This window comes from Camellia sinensis, chromosome 11, assembly GCF_055761805.1.
Source record: "Camellia sinensis isolate YWXY chromosome 11, ASM5576180v1, whole genome shotgun sequence".
Taxonomy (NCBI): Eukaryota; Viridiplantae; Streptophyta; class Magnoliopsida; order Ericales; family Theaceae; genus Camellia; species Camellia sinensis.
In genome coordinates, this window is record NC_138971.1 from 130565136 (window position 1) to 130587335 (window position 22200).

The 22200-nt window shown below is 35.8% G+C and overlaps 2 protein-coding genes across 2 annotated transcripts; one reads left to right on the forward strand and one right to left on the reverse strand.

The window, feature by feature from the left end:
* The first annotated feature begins 478 nt into the window (after positions 1-478).
* On the forward strand, positions 479-19348 carry VTE1 (tocopherol cyclase, chloroplast / vitamin E deficient 1 (VTE1) / sucrose export defective 1 (SXD1)). Its single transcript, XM_028239519.2, has 10 exons — positions 479-950; positions 2945-3189; positions 3662-3741; positions 9316-9392; positions 13683-13852; positions 15280-15377; positions 16031-16138; positions 17199-17315; positions 17528-17677; positions 18854-19348. The coding sequence occupies exons 1-10, from the start codon at positions 661-663 to the stop codon at positions 19028-19030; spliced, it is 1512 nt and encodes a 503-aa protein (XP_028095320.1). The 5' UTR covers positions 479-660; the 3' UTR covers positions 19031-19348.
* On the reverse strand, positions 4665-6306 carry LOC145802135 (uncharacterized). Its single transcript, XM_082894790.1, has one exon. The coding sequence runs from the start codon at positions 5941-5943 to the stop codon at positions 5242-5244; it is 702 nt and encodes a 233-aa protein (XP_082750916.1). The 5' UTR covers positions 5944-6306; the 3' UTR covers positions 4665-5241.
* Positions 19349-22200: the final 2852 nt, after the last annotated feature.

Consider the following 22200-nt stretch of genomic DNA (forward strand, 5'->3'; position numbering starts at 1 on the left):
TTCACGAAATTGATTAAATTTTTAAATTATTTATTAAAATAATTCTTTTGTTAAAATTATAAGTTCAAAATGTGATTTTATAATAAAAGCAAATTTTGAAGATGTGATTTTACATGATCCACATTTATAATATTAATGGGTCATCGTATTTTAAGCTTGTGTGTTATAAAAAGTAAATTGGTTTGTTAAATAATTTAAAAAGTGAGTTTCTTAGATAAATAGTTTGATTTTTTTTTTAAATATTTATAAAAAAAACTCAATAAACTGGTACTTGTTTGAATAGAGTATTTTAGTTGATTATTTGACCATTTTAATCTGATTAAAGAAATCGTGTTTGAGATGATAATTAATTTTTTATTATAATTAATTTGATAATTATAAAAAAATAAAAAATTAATTATAAATTAAGTATAATATTTTATCATATTAATTATTTTAATTTATTTTATTTTTATTAACTAGCCAGGCCTTAATTTCTGATTATTTTAATATAGCCCGACCGCAACAAATCTACGTTATTGATATTGCAGAGGAGGAGAGAGAATCGTGTCACACCACCTACCTTTCACTTCGTTCCTCCGAACCCCCGCCACCTCTTGTTTGGAGTCCTGAATTCTCTCTCTCTCTCTCTCTCTCTCTCTCCAAATTCTTGAAATTTCAATGGAAGCGAACGTTTATTCACTTTGCAACAGGTCTCCACGTTTGGGGCTTCCTACTCCATTTCTTGATTCCAGAGCTGTAAATCGAGTAGAGAGTCTCAAACCTGCTCAATCTTTCAAGCAACGATGGTTTAGGACTCCGAAGAAGCTACGGTGTCGATCAAATGCACCAGCCTCCGCTGTTTCTCAGTCTGAATCTCTTGGTTCATCGACGGTCGAAAAGACGGAGTCTGTCACTCCCGTTTATGTGCCTACGCCTCCCAATCGCGATCTCCGGACTCCGCACAGCGGGTAATTCGATAATCAAGTGCTGTTTTAATTTACAACTGTTGTCGTTATCAATTTTGATTGCTAGTAAGTTGTTTATTTCTAGATTTATTGAGTGAAGTTTTTGTATTCATGATTTCTGTATGTATGTATTCACATTGAGGGTTCATTTTGTAACATTGTTTACAATTTTCAGTTTTCACTGTTTAAATTAAATTTTTTTTTTTGAAAACTACAAAAAAAAGATGGTTTAGGGTCCAATGATGGATTGAGGGGGTGTGCGGATGGGAGCGATTGCATTGTACTAGTATATTGAAAATAATTTAAAATTATTGGGGTTTGCACCACTAGCATACTTTTGCACCCCTATAGTGATAATCCTCCATCCGTCCCTGTTAGGGTCTATATGTGTTTTCAAAAAATTGTAAATAGTTTACAAAATGGAAAATGTTATATAGTTTACAAAATGTGGGCCTACTACCTTTATGTCTAATGGTAAGAAATTGGTCTATATGGAAAATGTTATATAGTTTACAAAATGTGGGCCTACTACCTTTTTGTCTAATGGTAAGAAATTGGTCTATATGGAAAATTTTATCTAACAAAATTTACTAAATTCTTGTAAAAAAAAATGAAGTCAGTTTCCTTCCTTTAGAAAACAAAATTTCACTCATTCCTCCCTCTACCATCCATTTGTTATCACCACTATTGCAGTGCTGCCCATCACATTTGGCCACCATCTCCCATGAGCCAACAACCTCCCACTGGCAATTACCTCTGTCCACCGTCTGTTAGACTTTTAGCCACCACCCTTGGTGGCTGACAACCATTTCCGGCCACCCCTCTCACTTGTTTTTAAAAGTAAGTTTTTAAAACACGTGCATATCAAACATATGTTTTTATTTATGGTGAAACTATTTTTATATATGCTTTTACCAAAAATAAACATAAATATGTTTAATGTTGTATGTAAAAAAAATTGGTAAGTTGTAAATGTTATTGAATGACGCGTGAATGTCTTGATACATTTGAAGCACGGATTGCCTATAATGTTCTTAGGGGCGCCTTGAGCTTTTTAGGTTCCCAAGCGAACTCCTAATATGGGACTAGGTGTGGAGTAATTCCGATGGTTTTTAGTCAATGGGTTTAGCAAATAGTGCAAGTTTAATTTACAACTAACCATATCTCAATAATATGTATATATATTTTAAAAAATCAAATAAAATAAAACTAAAAATTGCAAATTTAAATCAACTCTTGCTTTTGTATGGACTTTTAGTTATTAATGAAGATAGTTCTTTAGTCATTAATCGTCAATTGTGGTGGTTGTTGGTGATGGGGGTTGGCGATGACAGAGAGCTTCAAAGAGAGATATGAAAAAGAGGCGTAAAAAATGAGAAGGGGTCTCTTGGGGACTTAAGGTAGAAATTGTGTGTGGTGGGTGCAAAATAAGTTTGTTGTATATACATATAGGCGGGTGATAAAATCAGCCTTTGAATTTTGGACTTTAGCTGGGGCATTTCATTTGATTGAGGGTTAATAAAAATAATTTTGTTCTTGAGCTTAGTATATGGGCTGGACCTAAGTGTGGGCCCTATGATTTGAGTCAAAATTGGGTCCCCTAAATGGCTGCTTTGCCGGCTTATGCTTAGTGCCGGCCCTAAAAAATAGGGGCCCCCAAACGGCTGCTATGCCGGCTTATGCTTAGGGCTGGCCCTAATTGTTCCGACTTATATCCTATTTGGTTGCTCTGGAGAGAAGGGAAAGAACCGAAAAATTGCATTATAAATTCATTTATGCCTTGCATGGTTGCTGGGAAAAAAATTGAAAAAATAGCAAGTGAAAATAATATTTAAAATTTTCTTATTCTATTTCTGGTTGCTGATAAGATGAGAGAAAATATGAGGAAATGTTTTGTTGAGTGTTCTGTTTTTCTTTTTTAGGTTAAAGAAAATGAAAGAAAGGGAAAAGCTGTGCAATATTTCATACTCTGATATGTGATTGGGTTCTTGAATCAGGTATCATTTTGATGGAAGTACCCGGAAATTTTTTGAGGGTTGGTACTTCAAGGTGTCAATACCAGAACGGAGGCAGAGCTTCTGCTTTATGTATTCTGTGGAGAATCCAGCATTCCGTAAAAAATTGACAAGATTGGAAGAGGCACAGCATGGACCTCGATTTACAGGAGTTGGGGCTCAAATACTTGGTGCATATGACAAGTATATTTGTCAATACACTGAAGAATCTTGTAACTTCTGGGGAAGTAAGTTTTTATTGCCTTAAGATTTTGACTTATTGTTTTCGTTTCTCAATGGAACAGAAAAACTTCATAATGGTTCCTTATTAGTAGAACCATTCACTTTAGGCATAATTGACTTTTCTTTGGTATATTTTCTTTGTGATTTAGTAACTGCAATCTGTCCCCTTCTTTGCCTGAATGCTGGTTAGAGTATTTATTTATTAAAATATTGGTGCAATCATCTCATTATTATTTCACTATCAGAAGTGTTGACATGGGATTTTTTTAATGAAAAACTTGATTGCTATTTTTGTGAAGGCTTACATGTGTTTATATAATCAGATTGCTTCAGCTCCCTTCTTTTCAGTGGAAAGAGAAGTTTCATGCTTTATTGTGGAAAATCACATATTTATCTTGGTTCCATTTTTTATCTAATGCTTTTAGAATTTTGATTTATCATAATTGATTGTCTCATCCAGAATTTGTCGATGCATAGGTAGGCATGAGCTGACACTGGGAAATACTTTTATAGCTCAAAATGGCAAGAAGCCTCCAAATAAGGAGGTTCCACCTAAGGTTGTTTTCTTTCTTTGGATCATCTCCTTTCTATGTAAATGTTGATTTTTTTTTTTTCGCTTGGATTTTCTCTAAAACATTGTCTTTCAAATATAACTGATTTGTACATAATTTATTGAATTATGTGATTATGAGTAAATTTTTGTATTTGTTTCCTTTAATCATGGGTTTTGAACTTTATCAAGTTGTGACCAAATGGTATATTGATGCTGTAAAAGACATATATGATGGAGTTCTGATTATGATTAGATCACCTGCAAGAGACCCCGGTGAATTTTCAATCATTGTAGGGTTGTATCAAGGGTCAGTTATGAGTCCTTACCTATTTGCCTAAGTTATGGATGAAGTAACCAAACACATTTAGGATGATGCCCTATGATGTATGTTGTTCATAGATGACATTGTTTTTGCCTTCGCTATGGATGAGATAACTAAACACATTTAGGATGATGCCCTATGGTGTATGCTGTTCACAGATGGCATTAGTGGATGAAACTAAGTAAGGAAACAACACTAAATTACAAATTTGGAGAGAAGCAATTGAGTCAAAAGGATTTAAAATTAATAGAAATAAAATTGAATATATGGAATGTAATTTTAATGACAATAGAAGTAGAAATAATGGAGAAGTAAAGATTGAACATGTAGATGATAAATAGTTGTGGATACCTTATTTTTATCACAGTATTATGCACAATTGAAGTACAGACATTGCAAGGGTGAATTTTTAAAATCCGGTTTACATGGAATTAGTTATCAAAGTAGTAAAAGGGATTAAGGCGTTCTTCCTGTAGGAGACATGATAAAAGATAATAAATAAAATGGAACTAGAATAAAGCTCTAGGAAAATTCACTTGGCCAAAAAATGATAATAGGAAAAGAACAAATAAATAATACTAAACAATAAAAAGCTAAGAGTAATAGTAATGAATAATAATAAGTAAATAACAAGAGAAACAAATAAAGCATAGTGTTCACATCCAACTCTGAAGGGCCACATGTGAGAATGCACATGGTGTTTGCATCCAGGTAACCATCAAAGTTGAGCCACCAAGCCACGTGTCCCCCCTCCCTCTTTTTTATAAAAAAGATGTGGAATATGGATAATTTTTTCATTATTAACATTCATGAAGTTTCTCACACCTATTTTCCAATCTCTCATGTTAAAACCTATCACCTACCACCTCCACTTAAACCTACTCCACTAAACCTAACCCACTACACCACTACCACCTCACCTACTCCACTAAACCTAACCCACTACACCACTACCACCTCCACTTCACCTACTCCTTACCTACTACACACTCACCCTCTTCTATATATAGGAATCATGAATCATTGTAATAAATATGAATACATTAATCAATAATACATAAATTGTTACATGGTATCAGAGCAAGGTTAAGAACTTAGGGATTCCGCTTCACCGGCGGGCGGCAGCCTCGCCTTGGCCGTCCGCCGGACAAACCCACATTTTCTAATTCTCTCTCTCCTTCCTCAACAAACTGATTCATCACCCAACCCGTGAATCAACGGTCCAGATTCACCCAAACCATCAAGATTACTCCTACGACCCACGTCGCAACATCGTTGGAAATCGTCGAGATTAACAAACCGACCCGAGTTGGCCGAGTCAGACAGGGACACGACTCGGAGGATCTCTTCGAAGACCGACTCATCGCAAGGTAGAACCAAGGGTCCTTGGTTGGTAAACCCGTACTCTTCCTCGGCTTGAACCAAGAGGTTCTTGAAGGTAGGATGGTTCAGGTACGTCGCGCGCACCACAAACCTCTTGTTACTCCTCCCCACGCAGATCGCCACGTGTCCCGCCGGCACATCGGATCTCGTTGATCCCGCCGCCGCCGCCGCTGCAGCCTTCTCCGGTGCCGGCTTCTTCTCCTCCGGCTGTGGCTGTTCTATCGCTGGCTCCGAGCTCAACGTAAGGGTGCTGGTTCCGTATTCAAGTCCCACACCCACCACTGCACGGGTTCGGCTCGGTTCCGCAGCCTCGACTTCGGCGTGCACAACGGCTACCTGAAGGGCGTGATCACCGAGATCATCCACGACCCCGGTCGTGGTGCGCCTCTGGCTCGCGTCACTTTCCGCCACCCCTTCCGATTCACGCACCAGCAGGAACTCTTCGTCACCACCGACGGCATGTACACTGGCCTCTTCGTTTTCTGCGGACAACAAGCCCATCTCTGCCAAATCAACAGCTAATAGATAATGGGAATCAGATGATGGATGAGACTGATCAAGCTATTGAGAGGTCTAAAAAGGTTGTCCATGAGACAATTAATGTTGGAACAGACACTGCTGCTAAAGCAATTGCCCCACATGGGCATGTCCCTCACGCCACCCTCTTTCTCTCTCCTCCAACCTCACACTTTCTCTCTCTCTACCCATACTTTTCCATCTCTCCCCCACTTTCTTTATTTTATATATATATCTATATCTCTTTTTATTGTTTGATATTACCCAAACACTCCCCGTTTACACCACTCATCATATAATAATCTTCCACCGTCCCACTTTTTATCTTTTATTAAAAAAAAAAAAAAAAAAAAAAACCTTCTATTTATTCCCTCTTTTTCTTATCACCCACTATCTCTTAAAATAATTTATCATTTTTTCCACTCAACATCTCATCATCATATATTCTATCTATATTTTAATATGTAAACATATACATATATATACATTGAATTCAATTTCTTTTCTTTTTTCTCTTCTCTTTTCTTTTCTATCTATCCATATATTATTATTATTATTATTATTAAACCAAAAAAAAAAAAAAAAAAAAAAACACCATTGCCGTTTTGATTTCAACTTTCTTCTTATTATTTCTTTCTTTATTTTGCTTTCACATTATTTTTAATCTTTTTCAAATTCCATTCATACCATATAGCTTTGCACACCAAACCATATTTTATTCATCTCAGGGATCAACCCCGATCACAATTTTACACAAAAAAAAAAAAAAAAAAAAAACCAACAAACCAAAACACAACACCAAAAGATTTGTTTTCTTTTCTGCAGACGGCCACCCACCGACCTACTCTGCCGCCGGTCTCTTCTTCTTGCCTCCGTCTTGGACGGCCCTTGACAGTGTTGCCTCCGTGTTTCCCACTCCACTGGGCATGATCACTACTCCCTGCTCCTCCACTGCAGCATATGGCGGCCCTTCAAATCGGAACATCACGGTGGCCTTCCGCTTCAGCTCCTTGTTTTCCGCCTTTAGCACACTTATCTCTGCTCGCGCATCCTTATACATGCGTTGGAGCAGAGCCAGTTGGGCGTTTAACTGCTGCACCTCATTTGTCCTACTCTGCAGCCGGTTCGACAAATTTGTAACCGCAGTCATGGTTTCCACACATGACTTCAATGTATACTGATTGGCCTCCACATCCGACTGCACTGCCATTCTTTGCTCCACAGACCGCATAGGAAAGTTCAACGGAGCAAACTCCGGGGCGCTTGGTTGAGTTTCCAGTGCCACCGCACCAGTTATCTCTCTTGTTGACTCGTTGATGTCGGGAAAAAGCGTGAGCAGACCACGGGACGAAGAGGCCATATTCTGGGTAGCTGAACGGGAAGACGAGGCCATGTTATGGGTTGCTGAGTGTTTCAGAGAAAGGTTGGTTACAGAATGGCAACAGAGTGTTCCAGAATCTCTTTCTCAGAAACGGAAGAGTTTTTTCAAAGGATTTTTCGGCGGTTTCAGACTGGTTTGCACAGCCTTCGCCTCAACCTTGGTTAAATAGCCGAGGCAGACACGCCACTCTGTCGCTCACGTGCCTTGCCGCGTCTCCGGCTCACCTTTTGATGGCTCGACGCTTTCTGTCCGGCACGCCTTTTGATGAAGTGGGCGCGCCTTTTGAGGGCGCGACTTTTGAGGGCTCACTATATATATCCATATATATATATATTTGGGCAGCCTATATACACCATCATACAGTGTATTTTTTAAGGGTCCGACAAGACTCTGTAAACTGTCCCGACATTGATTCCGGTTAGCTCCTTCAAGGGTCCGACAAGACTCTGTAAACTGTCCCGACATTGATTCCGGTTAGCTCCTTCATGGGTCCGACAAGACTCTGTAAACTGTCCCGACATTGATTTCGATTAGTTTCTACAAGGGTCCAGCAAGACTCCGTAAACTGTCACAACAACTATCACAACATTGTCTGCTACAACGGTCCGACATGACCCCATAAACTGTCTTCTACATCGGTCTGACACAACCATCCAGTGTCCTCTACAACGTTATGACACCACCATACAGTGTCTTCACCATCGGTCTGACACGACCATACAGTGTCTCCTATCCTCTTTTCTTTTATGTATTCGTCTATTTTCTTGTTTTGTTACTCTCTCCAAACTCAAGTTGGCTAGTTTCTATCCCCCTTGAGTTTGCGGGGGCTGTTAAAACCTATCACCTACCACCTCCACTTAAACCTACTCCACTAAACCTAACCCACTACACCACTACCACCTCACCTACTCCACTAAACCTAACCCACTACACCACTACCACCTCCACTTCACCTACTCCTTACCTACTACACACTCACCCTCTTCTATATATAGGAATCATGAATCATTGTAATAAATATGAATACATTAATCAATAATACATAAATTCTTACATCTCATTTCCAATTTACTATCATTAGTTTTTGTCATGCCTATGTATTAATTTCTCTCACACTTGACATAATTTTAAATCGCTAGGAAACTCCTACTTGGATGATGTTTCTTACTAAAAAATATGATTATGCTCTCCTAAATAAGAAATTCGTAAGAAACTCACTTCTGTTGAGGAGGGAACTGATTCCCACTTGAAATAGAATCTCTCAAACATACAAATCTCAAAGAAACAAAAGAAAAACAACTAATGCTTATTCTAATACTTTCTATTTGCATTATTATATTTATTTATACTTAATGGAGACAATTTGCAATTGACATCAATCTCTAATATTTATTCATATTTTAACACATATATTACAACTAAGCAAGAAAAATAGTTGTTAGAAAATATTTATATATTTTTAATGTGTAAAATATATTCACCCCCCCTTCCCCATCCCCATTTCGTGCAACTATGGTTTTCCAAGGTATTGTATTAGAAACTATAGAAATAGTTTTATTTGATGTCTAAACCTGTATGGATATCTATTGCATGACAGTAATAGCTTTTGAATGCTAACTACGGTTGTGCAATGGTTACTTCAAACTGTTATTGGTTGGTTGAATGGATTGCATTGATATATTTTTTGTGGTTTCTGAAATGATTTCCACTTCTGTAAGTATTAGCTTATAACTTGAAAAGGTAAGATATTCTTCACACTTTGAATACTTGTATGACCTTACTATTGGATTTAGACATTTATTTTCTATATTTTTCTCTCTTCATGGTCTTTTTCTTCATGCAAATGTGGTTAATATCTCATAATGTTATTAAACACCAAGATGGAGATTATATTTAATGGTAGTTCATGATTGTATGATGCAGATCATACTAACTAATATTTATTGTATTTTCTTTCCAATCCATGTCTTGTACAGGAGTTTAATCAAAGGGTGATGGAAGGTTTCCAAGTTACCCCACTTTGGCATCAAGGTTTCATTCGTGATGATGGGAGGTGTGTCTCTCTTTGGTTACTTGTTGGAGATATTTTGAATCATGTATTTTATTGCTGCTTAAATCATATAATAGTTTTGCATCTTGACTAGAACATAATATCAATTTATTGCAATATGTATATGAGTAATAGATAAACAAGCTTCATGATCACGTACAGAAAGAATTTTTTAACTTCCAATTTATTTGGATAGGATTTACGACTTTCCAGTTTTTATTTGTTGAGTGTAGTTTGTTCATTTTTCTTTAAAGGAGATTTGGATTTAAAACTTGTATTCATCACTTTTTGGTTCTCTGTCTTCTTGTTTTCTTCTTCAGGACCACTCAATTTAGTCCTCCTAAATATTGTACTGGAGCTTCTCTGCTCCACATATAACATTCTTTTGGGTTCTCACAATCAATTATTCAGTCTCTAGTATAATTTGTTAAGATACTGATGAATAATTGAAAACCCTTGTGACATCTTAATCTTTGCTGACAAGGATTATGCTATGTATGATTCTCCATCTCTTCTTCATTACATATCTGATATGTCCATGATTATTAGAGTTTCATTGATCTTAATGATTATTGCCTTCATTTAATCTTCTTTAGTATAATTTGTTAAGATACTAATCAATAAATAAACCCGTATGATATCTTAATTTTTGCTGACATGGATTATGTATGATTCTCCATCTCTTCTTCATTACATATGTGATATGATCATGATTATTAGAGCTTCATTGGTCTCAAAGACTTTTGTCTTCATTTAATTTCTGGACTGTGACATGGTACAAGAGCTTCTTTATACTAGCTGAATTCTCCTCTTTGTTCAGGGACTATTGATAGTCAACAAACTTGTGAACCTAGGATCTAGTATGGCTGATGCATACATAGGATTGATAATTTTTTCTAGCCCCCCTTCATATTTTTTTTTAATTTAATTTCCAGCACTGTTATTAATATTTGCAGCCACAGCCAGCTACTGAAAAGCCCAAAAACTATCCCAAAATTCAAATATTTGACCCTATAATTGTAAACCTAATTTTCATACTAATCCTATAATCTTAATTCATTCCCTGCTGGCCAGAATTCCTCTGCTGCTTCTTGTGCTGTGCCCGATTATAATCTTAGTTTTGAAAATTTCGACAATATTTTTTTTAGAGGATTTAGAGTTGTGTTGGATTGATCTTTCAGCATGAGGTGTGAGTGTGAGTGTATGCTGGCACTAGTGCTAGCTAGCAGGGAATGGTCACCACACCACTTTAGGTGCTATTTTACATATAGTATGGTGTACATCTCACCCTTCCTAGACATCGTTTTATGTGGTTCACCCCAAAACTAGGGCTTTACGTCCACGGCTGTTGCAGTTTTTTACTATGATCAGAAAGCTACTGAGCATAGAGATTGCCGTCTCCTCCTCAACTAAAATACCTTTACTCCAAAATTTGGTTGAGTGGTCAGTGATCAGTATTTATTAGGACCCATACTATCCCAACATTTCATTGGATAGGTTGGAGATTGAGTTGAACCTGTTCTTCCCATTAATTAGAAGTCAATACATTTGCACTTTTTCTTTTTCTTTTTCTTTTTTTTTTTTTGATTGGCACTGGGGTATCCGGATCAAAACCCGACTAATCCCTAGGGGTGCACAAGCTCTTGGTAAGGAGTTTCCCGCAAGTGCACCACGGTAACCTCAAGAAATTATTTGCACCTAAGAGGTTTCGATCCCTGAACCTTGGAGGGAGCACACCCTCAAAACCCAAGGTCTTGCCACCATGCCAACCTCTTGGGGTTAATACATTTGCTCATTTTACGATGAAAAGAAAGAAACTTCATTTGAAATCAGCAATTCACTGCTCAAATATGCATTACTACGGGTAATAAAAATGGTACTGAGTGAGTGTAGAAATGAGAGGAGTAGATTTCTTGTTTTTGATGTCTTTTGTTTTATATATGTTTTTCAATTGGTTTTGTTTTTTAATGTTCTTCTGATTCTCTATCTGTGCACTAATAGGCCTGTATGATAGCTTCTCTTATTGGAAGGAGGCTGTTATACATGTAACATGACTATGAATTGATGATTTCATATTTGTTAATAATGGGGGTTGGAGATATGAAGGTGACACTATTGGAGGTGATGTTGCTACAGCCTACAGGTATACGTGAGAAGTTGGTACTTTCACAGATTTGGGTGTTGATGGTGTTGATGGATGTTAGTGTTATGTTACAGACGGTAACTGGAAAAAGTGGTGGAGATTAACTAATTTATGTTCGTACCACCAGCAAGGTAAAGGTGTTTGGCAATAGTGGTTTTGTTGTGGAATTAAAACTTGTTTTGGAAGCAAAAATATTAGGTTTTTATTGCAAAAAAAATACTCGAAACAATTTATGAATGTACAATACTCTTGTTAAATGTTGTAGTTAAGTTGACCCTCATTAAAGCTTAGGGACTGCGTTGGCATTATAAAATTCAAGGTGTAAAGTGGAAATTGGACCTAGTTCAGGGGGTAGATTTTTAATAAATTCAATAGTGTTGATTTGGTTTCAAGTATTTCAATAATCCAAAGGGCAAACTTCACTTTACCCCATTGTGGTTTGGTCCATGTGTGGATTACCCCCCTATCATTTGGAAATAAAGTGCACTTTTAGCTTTTTTGTCTAACATAATGGAATGTGAGAACCACTCGCCTATGTGGAGAGTAGGTTCATTTTGAAAACGAAAATATCCCTTTCACAGCTTCAAATATATAAAAAAATGCCATTATTTTTTCTCTCTCTACTATATCTCTATCTACTCCATTTCTACACAGCGATCAACACCTCCTATACTTCCTAGAAAACATCACAATAAACATTTAGCTCATATAAATACACATGATGGTTGTAAAATGGCCTCACATCTTTGAATGTGATTTGTTGCCTTTGTTTGCTTCCATGGAAACCCATCTTCCCCCACTTCTGTTTCTCTCTCTACTTTATAAAAGTAATTCTAATTTAATTATGATAATAATTATGCACATATATATAGCTATTATGGGTTAAAATGGGTGTTAAACCGATTGCAATTATGCATATATATACTCACACACACACACACACACACACACACACACATATATATTAGCAAAGATTAGTTAAACTGGGTTTTATGAAACACTAACAGAAGCAAGTGAAAAGTCTGAATTTTAATGGTAAAAATTTGAATTTTAAGACAGGTGAAAAGATAGAGGATTTGTAATTACATAGAAATTAAATGATATTCTTAAAATCTATCTTAACTCGATAGCAATGGCACCTCATCCCTTGCAATTAAATAATAGTGGTCTCATATATATATATATATACACACACAACAGATGCAAATCACAAAATGGAAGTAAAAATAGAATGGGTAAGGTTTGCAATCATGTGTGTGCCACTTGGGTGCTGATTGCAGAAGTTGAATTTGTCACAGTTGGCAACCATGGAAGAAGATATATATATATATATATATAGATAGGTTTAATTTAGAAGAGAAGAGATGAAGAAGATGAAGGTATAAAGGTCAATTTACATGTTCTGTTAACAGAAGTGTGTGCTCTTAGTCCACAAACCACATGGGGGTTATGTGGTTATTTCCAAATGATAGGGGGTAATCCGCACATGGCCCAAACTAGAAGGAGGTAAAGTGAAGTTTGCCCTAATCCAAATATCTCTTCGTTCAAGGCAACAAGGACAGTAGTGTTGTGGGGACCAAATTAAATATGTTCTTTCTTGTCGAGGCCTTTTTGTAATATATGTCTAGAGTTTGGAGGTCCCACTATAAGTGTTATGAAGATTTCTACCAAAATATTATGAAATGTATTGTTTCATGAACTCCCCAAAAAAATTGTGTAGATCTGCGCTGTTTGTATTGAAAGGGGCATTAACTTTTTTGCCCATCTGTCTTATTTGGGTTTATTTTCGATTCTTCTGTTAAAATTTGTGGGTCAGCCTCATCATGATATTGGTGTGAATTTTCCCTTATCTCTCTTTTTCCAAGATTTTTTTTAGTAAAACTAGATTATAATATGTTAATTTCATCGTTCATGGTAGTTGTTGATGTTATATTGTTTGAGAAGGCAGGTTTGTATAGGATGAGTCTCTCTGCAAAAATTTCAAAATCCATGCATGATAAATAAAATGTCATCTTTTCCCCAGCACAGAACCAACCCTAGTTGTAATTTGTTTGAGACATACCATGCCAGTCTGCACATTATCATGCCAGTCCGACTTAATTTGATCAGTTAAAATTTGACTGTTTGACTGACATACCTTACAATGACAGGACAGATTATGTGGATATTGTAAAAACTGCACGCTGGGAGTACAGTACCCGCCCTCTTTATGGATGGGGCAATGTTGCGTCTAAACAGAAGTCCACAGCTGGCTGGCTTGCTGCCTTTCCTGTATTTGAACCTCATTGGCAAATATGCATGGCTGGAGGACTTTCAACAGGTAATTTGTTAATTTCTGTCTTATTCCCAATTTATGCTACTACTTGGATTGCTCCATGTCTTGCTATTAAGTGCTATTCTGTGAAGTGTGCTATCCTATTCACCTTTTTTCTTGGATGTGAATGCAATAGTGACTCAGTGTTCAAGTTTATTATTCTAACTCACTCTGCATTTAGAAGTATTACTGCACCTTGACTGTTTATTGCAAAATCTTGGGAATTCCATTCTCAGGAGCAAAAGCTCTATCTGAATACTGTATAATTGGGGTGCAATGGTAGAAACAACTCAAACTGTGGACTTATTGTCACCTGGAAACATTCGCAATGTACTCTTTTAACTCCCTAGTCCTAACATAACAAGGAACATGTTTTAATTTGAAATTTGGAACTATATATTGCGTGGAAATATCGTTGGACATATGATGCCTGAGAATATTACTGGTCATTACTGACAGACTTTTTGAATTTTTTTTGTGTTGTCTATCTCAGGTCGGTGTAGATTGGGCCATTTTTTGCACAGCCCTACTAGTGTTAATTATTTTGGCATGTGAATGTTGCCCAATGGTGGGTGATGAACCATTTAAAAATCATGTTTTTTGTTTTTATGTTTTCATGGATTTTCACTGTCAATTACACAACATAGAATATCAGGCATTGGTTTGAGATGGTTTGGCCTACATGCTACGTGGAGTGAGTTTATCCAACTCTATGGTGTGAAAACTATGAGAGGAAGATTAGACTTGTTCTTGCTCTTCCAATTCAGGAAGACGGAAATCGTCGGTTGGGTTGGTCCAACCAAGAAAGGCGTTGGAGTCTTTGGGCATTGCTTGGGCTGAGTTAAGTAAAGACTGGCTACCTAGAAAGATCCTTCACTTCACACTTTCTATATATCTGTCTCTATTATCGGCTCCATGCTCTAGTTATGAATCGGAGATAGAACAATAGGGAGGTTGGTTGGGTTGAGGTAATGAGAAAGGACAACATTAACTTCTTTTGACCAAAATATGGCTTTGAATTTTTTGAAGCGAGCCATATGGAAGAATAGATCCATGTGGCTGACCGAAGTAATACAGATTAAGGCTTGTTGAGTTAGGTGGTAGAAATACTTGGGATGGTTACACTAGCAAAGAATCATTAAAACTTTGGCCTCCCTTTAAGTCATATTTTTTTGGAAAATGTTGATCACAATTGGTGTTTTACTTTGCTTATGCTTGCCATTAGTTTAAATAATTTCTCTATCAAATATCCCAACAGTAGTTTAGTAAATTGGTGCCTCAAAAAAGCTAATAATGAAGACATTTTCTTCTGGGTCATATCATCTTTTATCCTTTGCTTTATATGCCATGTGCTGAAAATTAGAAATGTCTTTTCTAATACTTGTATATGTATTTCAGACAACATATCCTTAGGTGCTAAATTTTTGTTCCAGGTTGGATAGAGTGGGGTGGTGAAAGGTTTGAGTTCCAAAATGCCCCTTCATATTCAGAAAAAAATTGGGGTGGAGCCTTCCCAAGAAAGTGGTTTTGGGTAAATGATTCTCCCTTCCTAGGAATCTTGCTGTAATAAAATTTCATCTTGTTTTTCTTGATGGTTTTTTAGGTTTGTTGGGTTTCATCAATTTCATTTTACTTGTACTGCTTGAAGAAAGGCAATATATAATTAAGGTGTGCCGGTCCATAAAAATGAAATTAGAAGACCCTTTTGGCCTAGGCTTCTGCTTGCTGTAAAAAGTTCATCTTGTTTTTCTCGATGGTTTTTTAAGTTTGTTGGGGTTCTTCAATTTCATTTTACTAGTACTGATTGAAGAAAGGCAATAGATAATTAAGGTGTGCGGGTCCATAAAAATGAAATTAAAGACTCTTTTGGCCTAGGTTTCTGCTTTTGTATCGAGATCCTAGATAATTTGGCTATTCATATGGGTGGTTTTCTTCCCCTACTTTGTAATACATAAATTATTTCTGAAACTAAGAAAATGAAAGGGAATGCTTGTCTGCTAGATGCAAAAAAACTATGAAGAATACATCTAGATTTCAATTTTGGCTATGGACTGCATTCTGGTCTACCAAAGTGGACATTATGGTTTTCCAAGCCATTGTAACTTTTTCTAGTGCTACATCTTTGTAAGGACATTTCTCTCTCTCTCTCTCTCTCTCTCTCTCTCTCTCTCTCTCTCTCTATAGGTTCAATGTAATGTCTTTGAAGGTGCAAGTGGAGAGGTTGCTTTGACTGCAGGAGGTGGATTGAGGCAACTTCCTGGAGTTACAGAGACATTTGAAAATGCTGCAATGGTAATTTTCTGTAGAGTTCCTGCATCACTTTTTCTCTTCTTTCCTTATTTTTGCTTCTATTATGTATCTGTCAAAAAAAAAATTTCTTCAGATGAAAATAAATTTAAGGAGAAAGATATATTGCAAATGTAGGAAGAAAGGATGAAAGTATACAATGTTTGTGTTTCTGGGTGTATCTATATGTATATGTGCACCTTTTGACTTGGGACAAAACAGGATTTCTTTAACAGAATTCTCCTAATGTATAAGCAAATATGAATGTCAAGCTTTATTGCATTTGCTTTGTGTACATTTCCTTCTTTGCATTTTTCTTTGTAATGGACTGCTGGTGTTATAGTACTCTTCTTCAGCAGTAAGACAAGTTATGGTTTGTTTGTTTGTTTAAAAAAAAAAAAAAACCTCAGATTGACTTAAGTTGGTGCATTTCTTTGGTTAGCTCTAATGCTTTAGACACTGAAGGACTCCTTGTCTTTCAGCCCAAAATTAATTTTCTCCTGCTTCATCTACATATTATTCTCACTAAATATTGTTATTTAATTACATCATAGTTTTGGGATTCCTTTTGTTGGGGAGCTTGATATGTATTTTTTGGCCACTTTCTTAAAAACTTAGGTTTTGGGGACTAGTGATTTAACATGGTATTAGAGCTCATGTTGGGGGAAGTCTTGGGTTCAAGTCTCTCCATCTGTATTTGTTTCTGCATTATGTTTCTTTCTATGTTTGGATGATTGCATTTCCATGTGCAAGACATGGTTGGGCGTGACGGAGGGTGTTGGAGAGCTTGATATGCATTGTGTGGCTCATTTCCTTACATCTAAAGCTTTGGGTACTGGTGTTGATCTAACACCTTTCTCAGTGCTAAATAGTGTTATGTTTAATGCACATAGCACCATTTGGTTTCCCATACGAAAACAGCATAGTTGAAGCTAATATCTGGAGATAAATCTAACTTTCTGGTCATTGTAAAATTGTATATTCTGTTTTCAGGTCCTTCCTTGTAGGAACTACGCAATTATCCTTTAGGTAGTGAATGACTAGTGATGATTACATACTTATGCAGATTGGCATTCACTATGAAGGAATTTTCTATGAATTTGTGCCATGGAATGGAGTTGTTGATTTTGAAATTGCTCCATGGGGTCACTGGTGTGTGTCTGCAGAGAATGAAACACATAAGGTAATTGTGTATCTATTAGGTTTGTTTTTGTCTGTTCTATCTACTAGTGGTATCCTTGTATGACAAAACTTTCTTTGGAAGCAAAATCGGTGACCTCAAATGTTGGTCAGTTTCCCTTCATCTGGCCAAGTGTCAAGATGATCTTATGCAATATCTTGAAAATGTGCTGTAGTTATCTCCAGAAAAATGAAATTCAAATATTTTCTCCGCAGGTAGAACTGGAGGCAACAACTAAGGATCCAGGTACAACTTTGCGAGCTCCCACCTCAGAAGCTGGCCTCGCTCCAGCTTGCAAAGATACTTGTTTTGGTGACTTAAGACTGAAATTGTGGGAACGGACATACAATGGCAGTGAGGGAAAGGTGTGTTTCGTTTCTCATACTTTAGTGTTCGTCTGTTCGTAAGTTGGAGAAGAAATATCAAGTCGTTTCCACTCAAACTATTGAACTCCAACCCAATGTTATTCTCATCTTAACTAGGGTAGTGATTCAGCTTTTTCAGCCCAATACTCTGCAGGTGTAGTTTGTATTCATTATGTATACATATAACATAAAGTAGTTTAATTATTGTCTCCGAACAAATTTAGGCCTTGTTTGGGGTGTCCTAAAAAAGCCTAAAAGTTAAAAAGTCATTATCCTATTTAAGTCACATCACCTCTCTACTGCACCACTTCAAACCCAACCCATATTTCATAAAAAGTCAAAAAGTGCACTTATTTAGATCATCCTAAACCACCCCTTGGGACTGGCACGACTTTTACTCAATTGGGTTTTAACTGTAAGGACCCAGACTTTTGTGAAAATCTTTAGTATCTGTAGGTCCTCCATTCAAAATTTTAGCAGCAGGAAAAAGAAGAAAGAAAAGAAAAAACAGGTGTAAATATGAGAAGTCTACTTTGTTCTTTCATATTTGAATCTGTCTGTCAATATTATAGCATAAAAAAAAAAATAATAATAATAAAAAAAACACATGCATTGCTAAGCAAGCAATAAAACGATGAATGCTTCGGAAGTTCACTGCTACTTTTGCACTTTTTTGATCTATCCACTTTTCACAATTTTCCCTTGTGAAATTTAGGGCTTCATTAAAATGAAGAGGAACTGCTGCAATTTATGGCAGAGTTCACATTGCTCATAGAACTTCATTTCATTTTTATTCGGACTATTTAAACGATAACAATATGTTATTGTGTCTCTGTTTCATTTGACAATGATCAAAGATTTCCTTAGATTTGCTCAGATTTGATTCCTGACAAACTAGTGCGATTTTACATTTTGTTTTTTTCTTGAATTCTATCAAGGTTATTCTCAACATGTGCATGGTTAAGATAGTGCAGTCACATTATTTCTCCGTGTCTGGAAGGCAACTCATGATCGTCCTCATTATTTTTTCAATAAAATTGAGGATTGTTTTTTTTGCATGCAAAACAAATCTATCATTGAACCTTAGCAGTTCATTACATTATACATTTTATGAATCTTGTTCCTAAATGTGCAATGCGTTGATTTTTTATTTTATTTTATTTTTTAAACATGTAGATTATATTGGATGTTACAAGTAACATGGCAGCAGTAGAAGTTGGAGGTGGACCATGGTTCAACACCTGGAAAAGCAAGACATCAACACCAGAAATAGTTAGCCGTGTTGTGGGTATTCCACTGGATGTAGAACGAATATTTGGGTTGGTTCCGCTACTTAAACCCCCCGGTCTATGACCAAAAGCATTCTGATGGTTTGAATAGTAGAAGAGGGAGCATGACATAAGTGCCCTACTGCAGCAACGCGGTCGGTCATAGATGTTAATGCTGACAATGCCTTATAATGCAATTTATATGCAATTTAAATCTTATGTTGAAATGTTTATGCTGACAATACCTTATAATGCAATTTAAATCTTATGTTGGAACGACCTGCTCGGTTAGGAACTGGTGTCCATTACACTTCTGAGTTGTAACTGATATTTGTTGAGCAGAGTTCTAGCACAAGCTGAATTTGTATATAAGAAAGAAAGAAAAAATTTATGTTCTATACAATTTTACTGTCTCTCATTTGCTTGGTGGACTTTCTATAGACTCAGGTTATGTGGAAATTTTATTACTCTATGAATCCCATTACTGGTTAGAAATGGTTTTATTTTATTTATTTTTTTCTTTATGTTAATACAATTCAAATAGCAATATGATATAACAGAAGTGATTGGTAGCTCGAATCTGTCCTTCCCCGAATCCCCCCGAAATCAAAACGACGTCGTTTCGTCGTTTTGATTTTTTTTTTTTTTTTTTCAGAAGAAGAAAATCAGAAAAGAAGAAGGAAGAAGAAGAAGAACAAGAAGAACTGGAGGGCCATCAACTAGGGGAGAAGGAAGAAGAAGAACTGGAGGGGCCATCAACCAGAGGTGGAGGTGCGGTGATCGACGACGGAGGCAAAGGCCGAGCTGCGACGATCGGCCGGGCGATCTGCGACGATCGGCGGAGGCGGAGGGGCCTCTCTCTCTCTCTCTCTCCATTCCCTCTTCCCCTCCTCTTTCTCTTCTCCTCTCGTCTTCTCTCTTCTCTCCCTCTCTCCTCTCCTCTCTTTCTCCCTCTCTCTCTCTCGCCTTCCCCTTCGCCTTCCCCCTCTCTCTCGCCTTCCCCTTCGCCTTCCCCCTCTTCATTTTTCGGGGGATTCGAGGAATGATTTTTCGGGGGAAAAATCATTTTTCATGATATAATTTTAAATATTAAAGACATGTTTATTGTTTTATTCTTCAACAAGTCACATCTTTCAAAGAATGTGAGATTCTCATTGCAGGTGGGAATAGGATTAAGCCACATTTTTTATTTTGTTTTGTTTTTTTGTTTTTTATCTTTATTGATTTTTTAAAAAAATTGTGGCAAATTGTTTTATTTTTGCCGCCCGTCTTGTGTAAACTAATCTAAAAATAAAATAAAATTAAAAATTTTCAAAAAGAAATTAAAAGTCAAAATAGGCCTAAAAGTCCGAGAAAATTGTATTTTACCTTTTAAATTATACCTTGATGATCAATTTAATCTATGTACTTATAATTTTAATTTTGCACCTAAATTATTTGATTTTTGATCAATTTTATTTGTTGTTGTTAGCTGTCTTTTATAATCAAACGGACATTGTTGATGTGGTACTAAAATTTTGTTTGAAATTTTATTTTGTCTCCCAAACTATCTAAAAAATATCAATTAAATCTTAGATTTATATTGTTTAAGGATTTAATTGATATTTTGGAGATAGTTTGTGGGGTAAAATGAAATTTCAAATAAAGACAATAATAAGTGTTGTCTAATTAATAGATGGTAGCTGATGACAAAGGTGAAATTGATCAAAAATTGAATTGTTTCAGGTGTAAAATTAAAATTATAAGAAATATAATAGTCAAATTGATCATCGAAATATAATTTGGAAGCAAAATGAGATTTCTTCTAAAAAGTATACTATTTTTTATTTTTTTAAATCTTTTGAGAACTTTTTTTTGGACTTTTTAATTCATCTTGTTGGGTTGAATGTAGAAACATAAAACTTTTAAATTTTTTATTTTAAAAATCACTAAAAATGGCAAAAAAAAAAAAAAAAAAAAAGTCAATTCCAAACACTGATTATCTCATTCTGTCTTGACAACTGAACAAAGAATCGCATTTTCATCATTGAAAGAGATTCTGATTCCATCTTTTCATTCCTACTATGCCTAAGAGCCTTCTCGTCGTGAAATCTAAAATTAGGCAAAGTTTAGAAAATTCCAAATAATTTATCTTTTTATTTTTTTATTTTTTTTATCATATCACCTCTCTATTTTTCTGCACATCTTTTCATAAAAAGATAAAAAGTGCATTTATTTAAGTCATCCCAAACAACCCCTTAGTTTATTTGTTTGGATTAAGTGATTTAGAGAGGTAATAAAAAATTAAAAAAACTCAGGGGTGTGTGGTATTATGGTTAAAGTTTGGGGTTTAAGTCCCAAGTCACAGGTTCAATTCTCTCCCATAGGGCTAATCTCCTCAGCAAAGCATAGTTGGTTAGAAGGTTGACTCTCAAGTTGTCTAATCAGCACTTGGTGTGAGTTCAATATTCCTCCGCTGTATGAGTCCTGACTTAAGCGGAACTTGTCTTGGGAGGTCGGGGTAAGTTCCCAGGAGAAGCGGAGCTTGTTTTGGGAGGTCGGAGTAAGTTCCCAGGTTATAGTCTCCTTACTCGGAACGGCTAACAGGACACCCTAGTGATTTCTGCAAGGGGCGCTACCTTGGACCAGCGGGAGGGTAGAGAGGATTTTCTTGTAATAAAAAAATAAAAAATAAAAAATAAAAATAAAAAAATAAAATAAAAATAAAAATCAAATCTATTGGTCTTAATCTCCTATTTGGGTTATTGAGGAGAAAAATGGGAGAAAAAGAAAAAAAAAGTTGGAGAAAAATTAATTAATTTCTCTTATATCCACTATTTGAATATCTGTAAAATGGAGAGAATGAATGAAATGCTTATTTGATTTTGTATAGTATCAAAATTGTCCATTTAAGTACTAAAGAATTAGAAACATGAAAGACTATTTTACTAATATAATTTTACAATAGTTTGCCAAATTTTTTATGCAATATATTCAAATAAGATAAGGGAGAAATTTTTTTTTTTTTTTTGTTCTTCTTTTCTTTTCAACTTAACAATTGAAAGAGAAAACAATTTTTTTTTTTTTTGGGGTAAGGCTAAATAGAAAGCTAAAAAGACTAAAAGATAATCATTTTATTAAAACTATTTTTATTTCAACGAACCAAACATCACCTCAGTCTTCCTAATTGAAATCTTTCTTAGTCATATTTAGATCCACATTACTTATGTCTTTAAAAAAAGAGAGGAGAAATTAAAAAAAAAACAAATTCAAGAT

Bases quoted from the DNA above. Each gene is read 5' to 3' on its own strand.
- VTE1 (XM_028239519.2), top strand. From the start codon at position 661: ATGGAAGCGAACGTTTATTCACTTTGCAACAGGTCTCCACGTTTGGGG. The intron at 951-2,944 runs GTAATTCGATAA...TTCTTGAATCAG, and splicing joins CTCCGGACTCCGCACAGCGG to GTATCATTTTGATGGAAGTA. The intron at 16,139-17,198 runs GTAATTTTCTGT...ATACTTATGCAG, and splicing joins CATTTGAAAATGCTGCAATG to ATTGGCATTCACTATGAAGG.
- LOC145802135 (XM_082894790.1), bottom strand. From the start codon at position 5,943: ATGGGCTTGTTGTCCGCAGAAAACGAAGAGGCCAGTGTACATGCCGTC.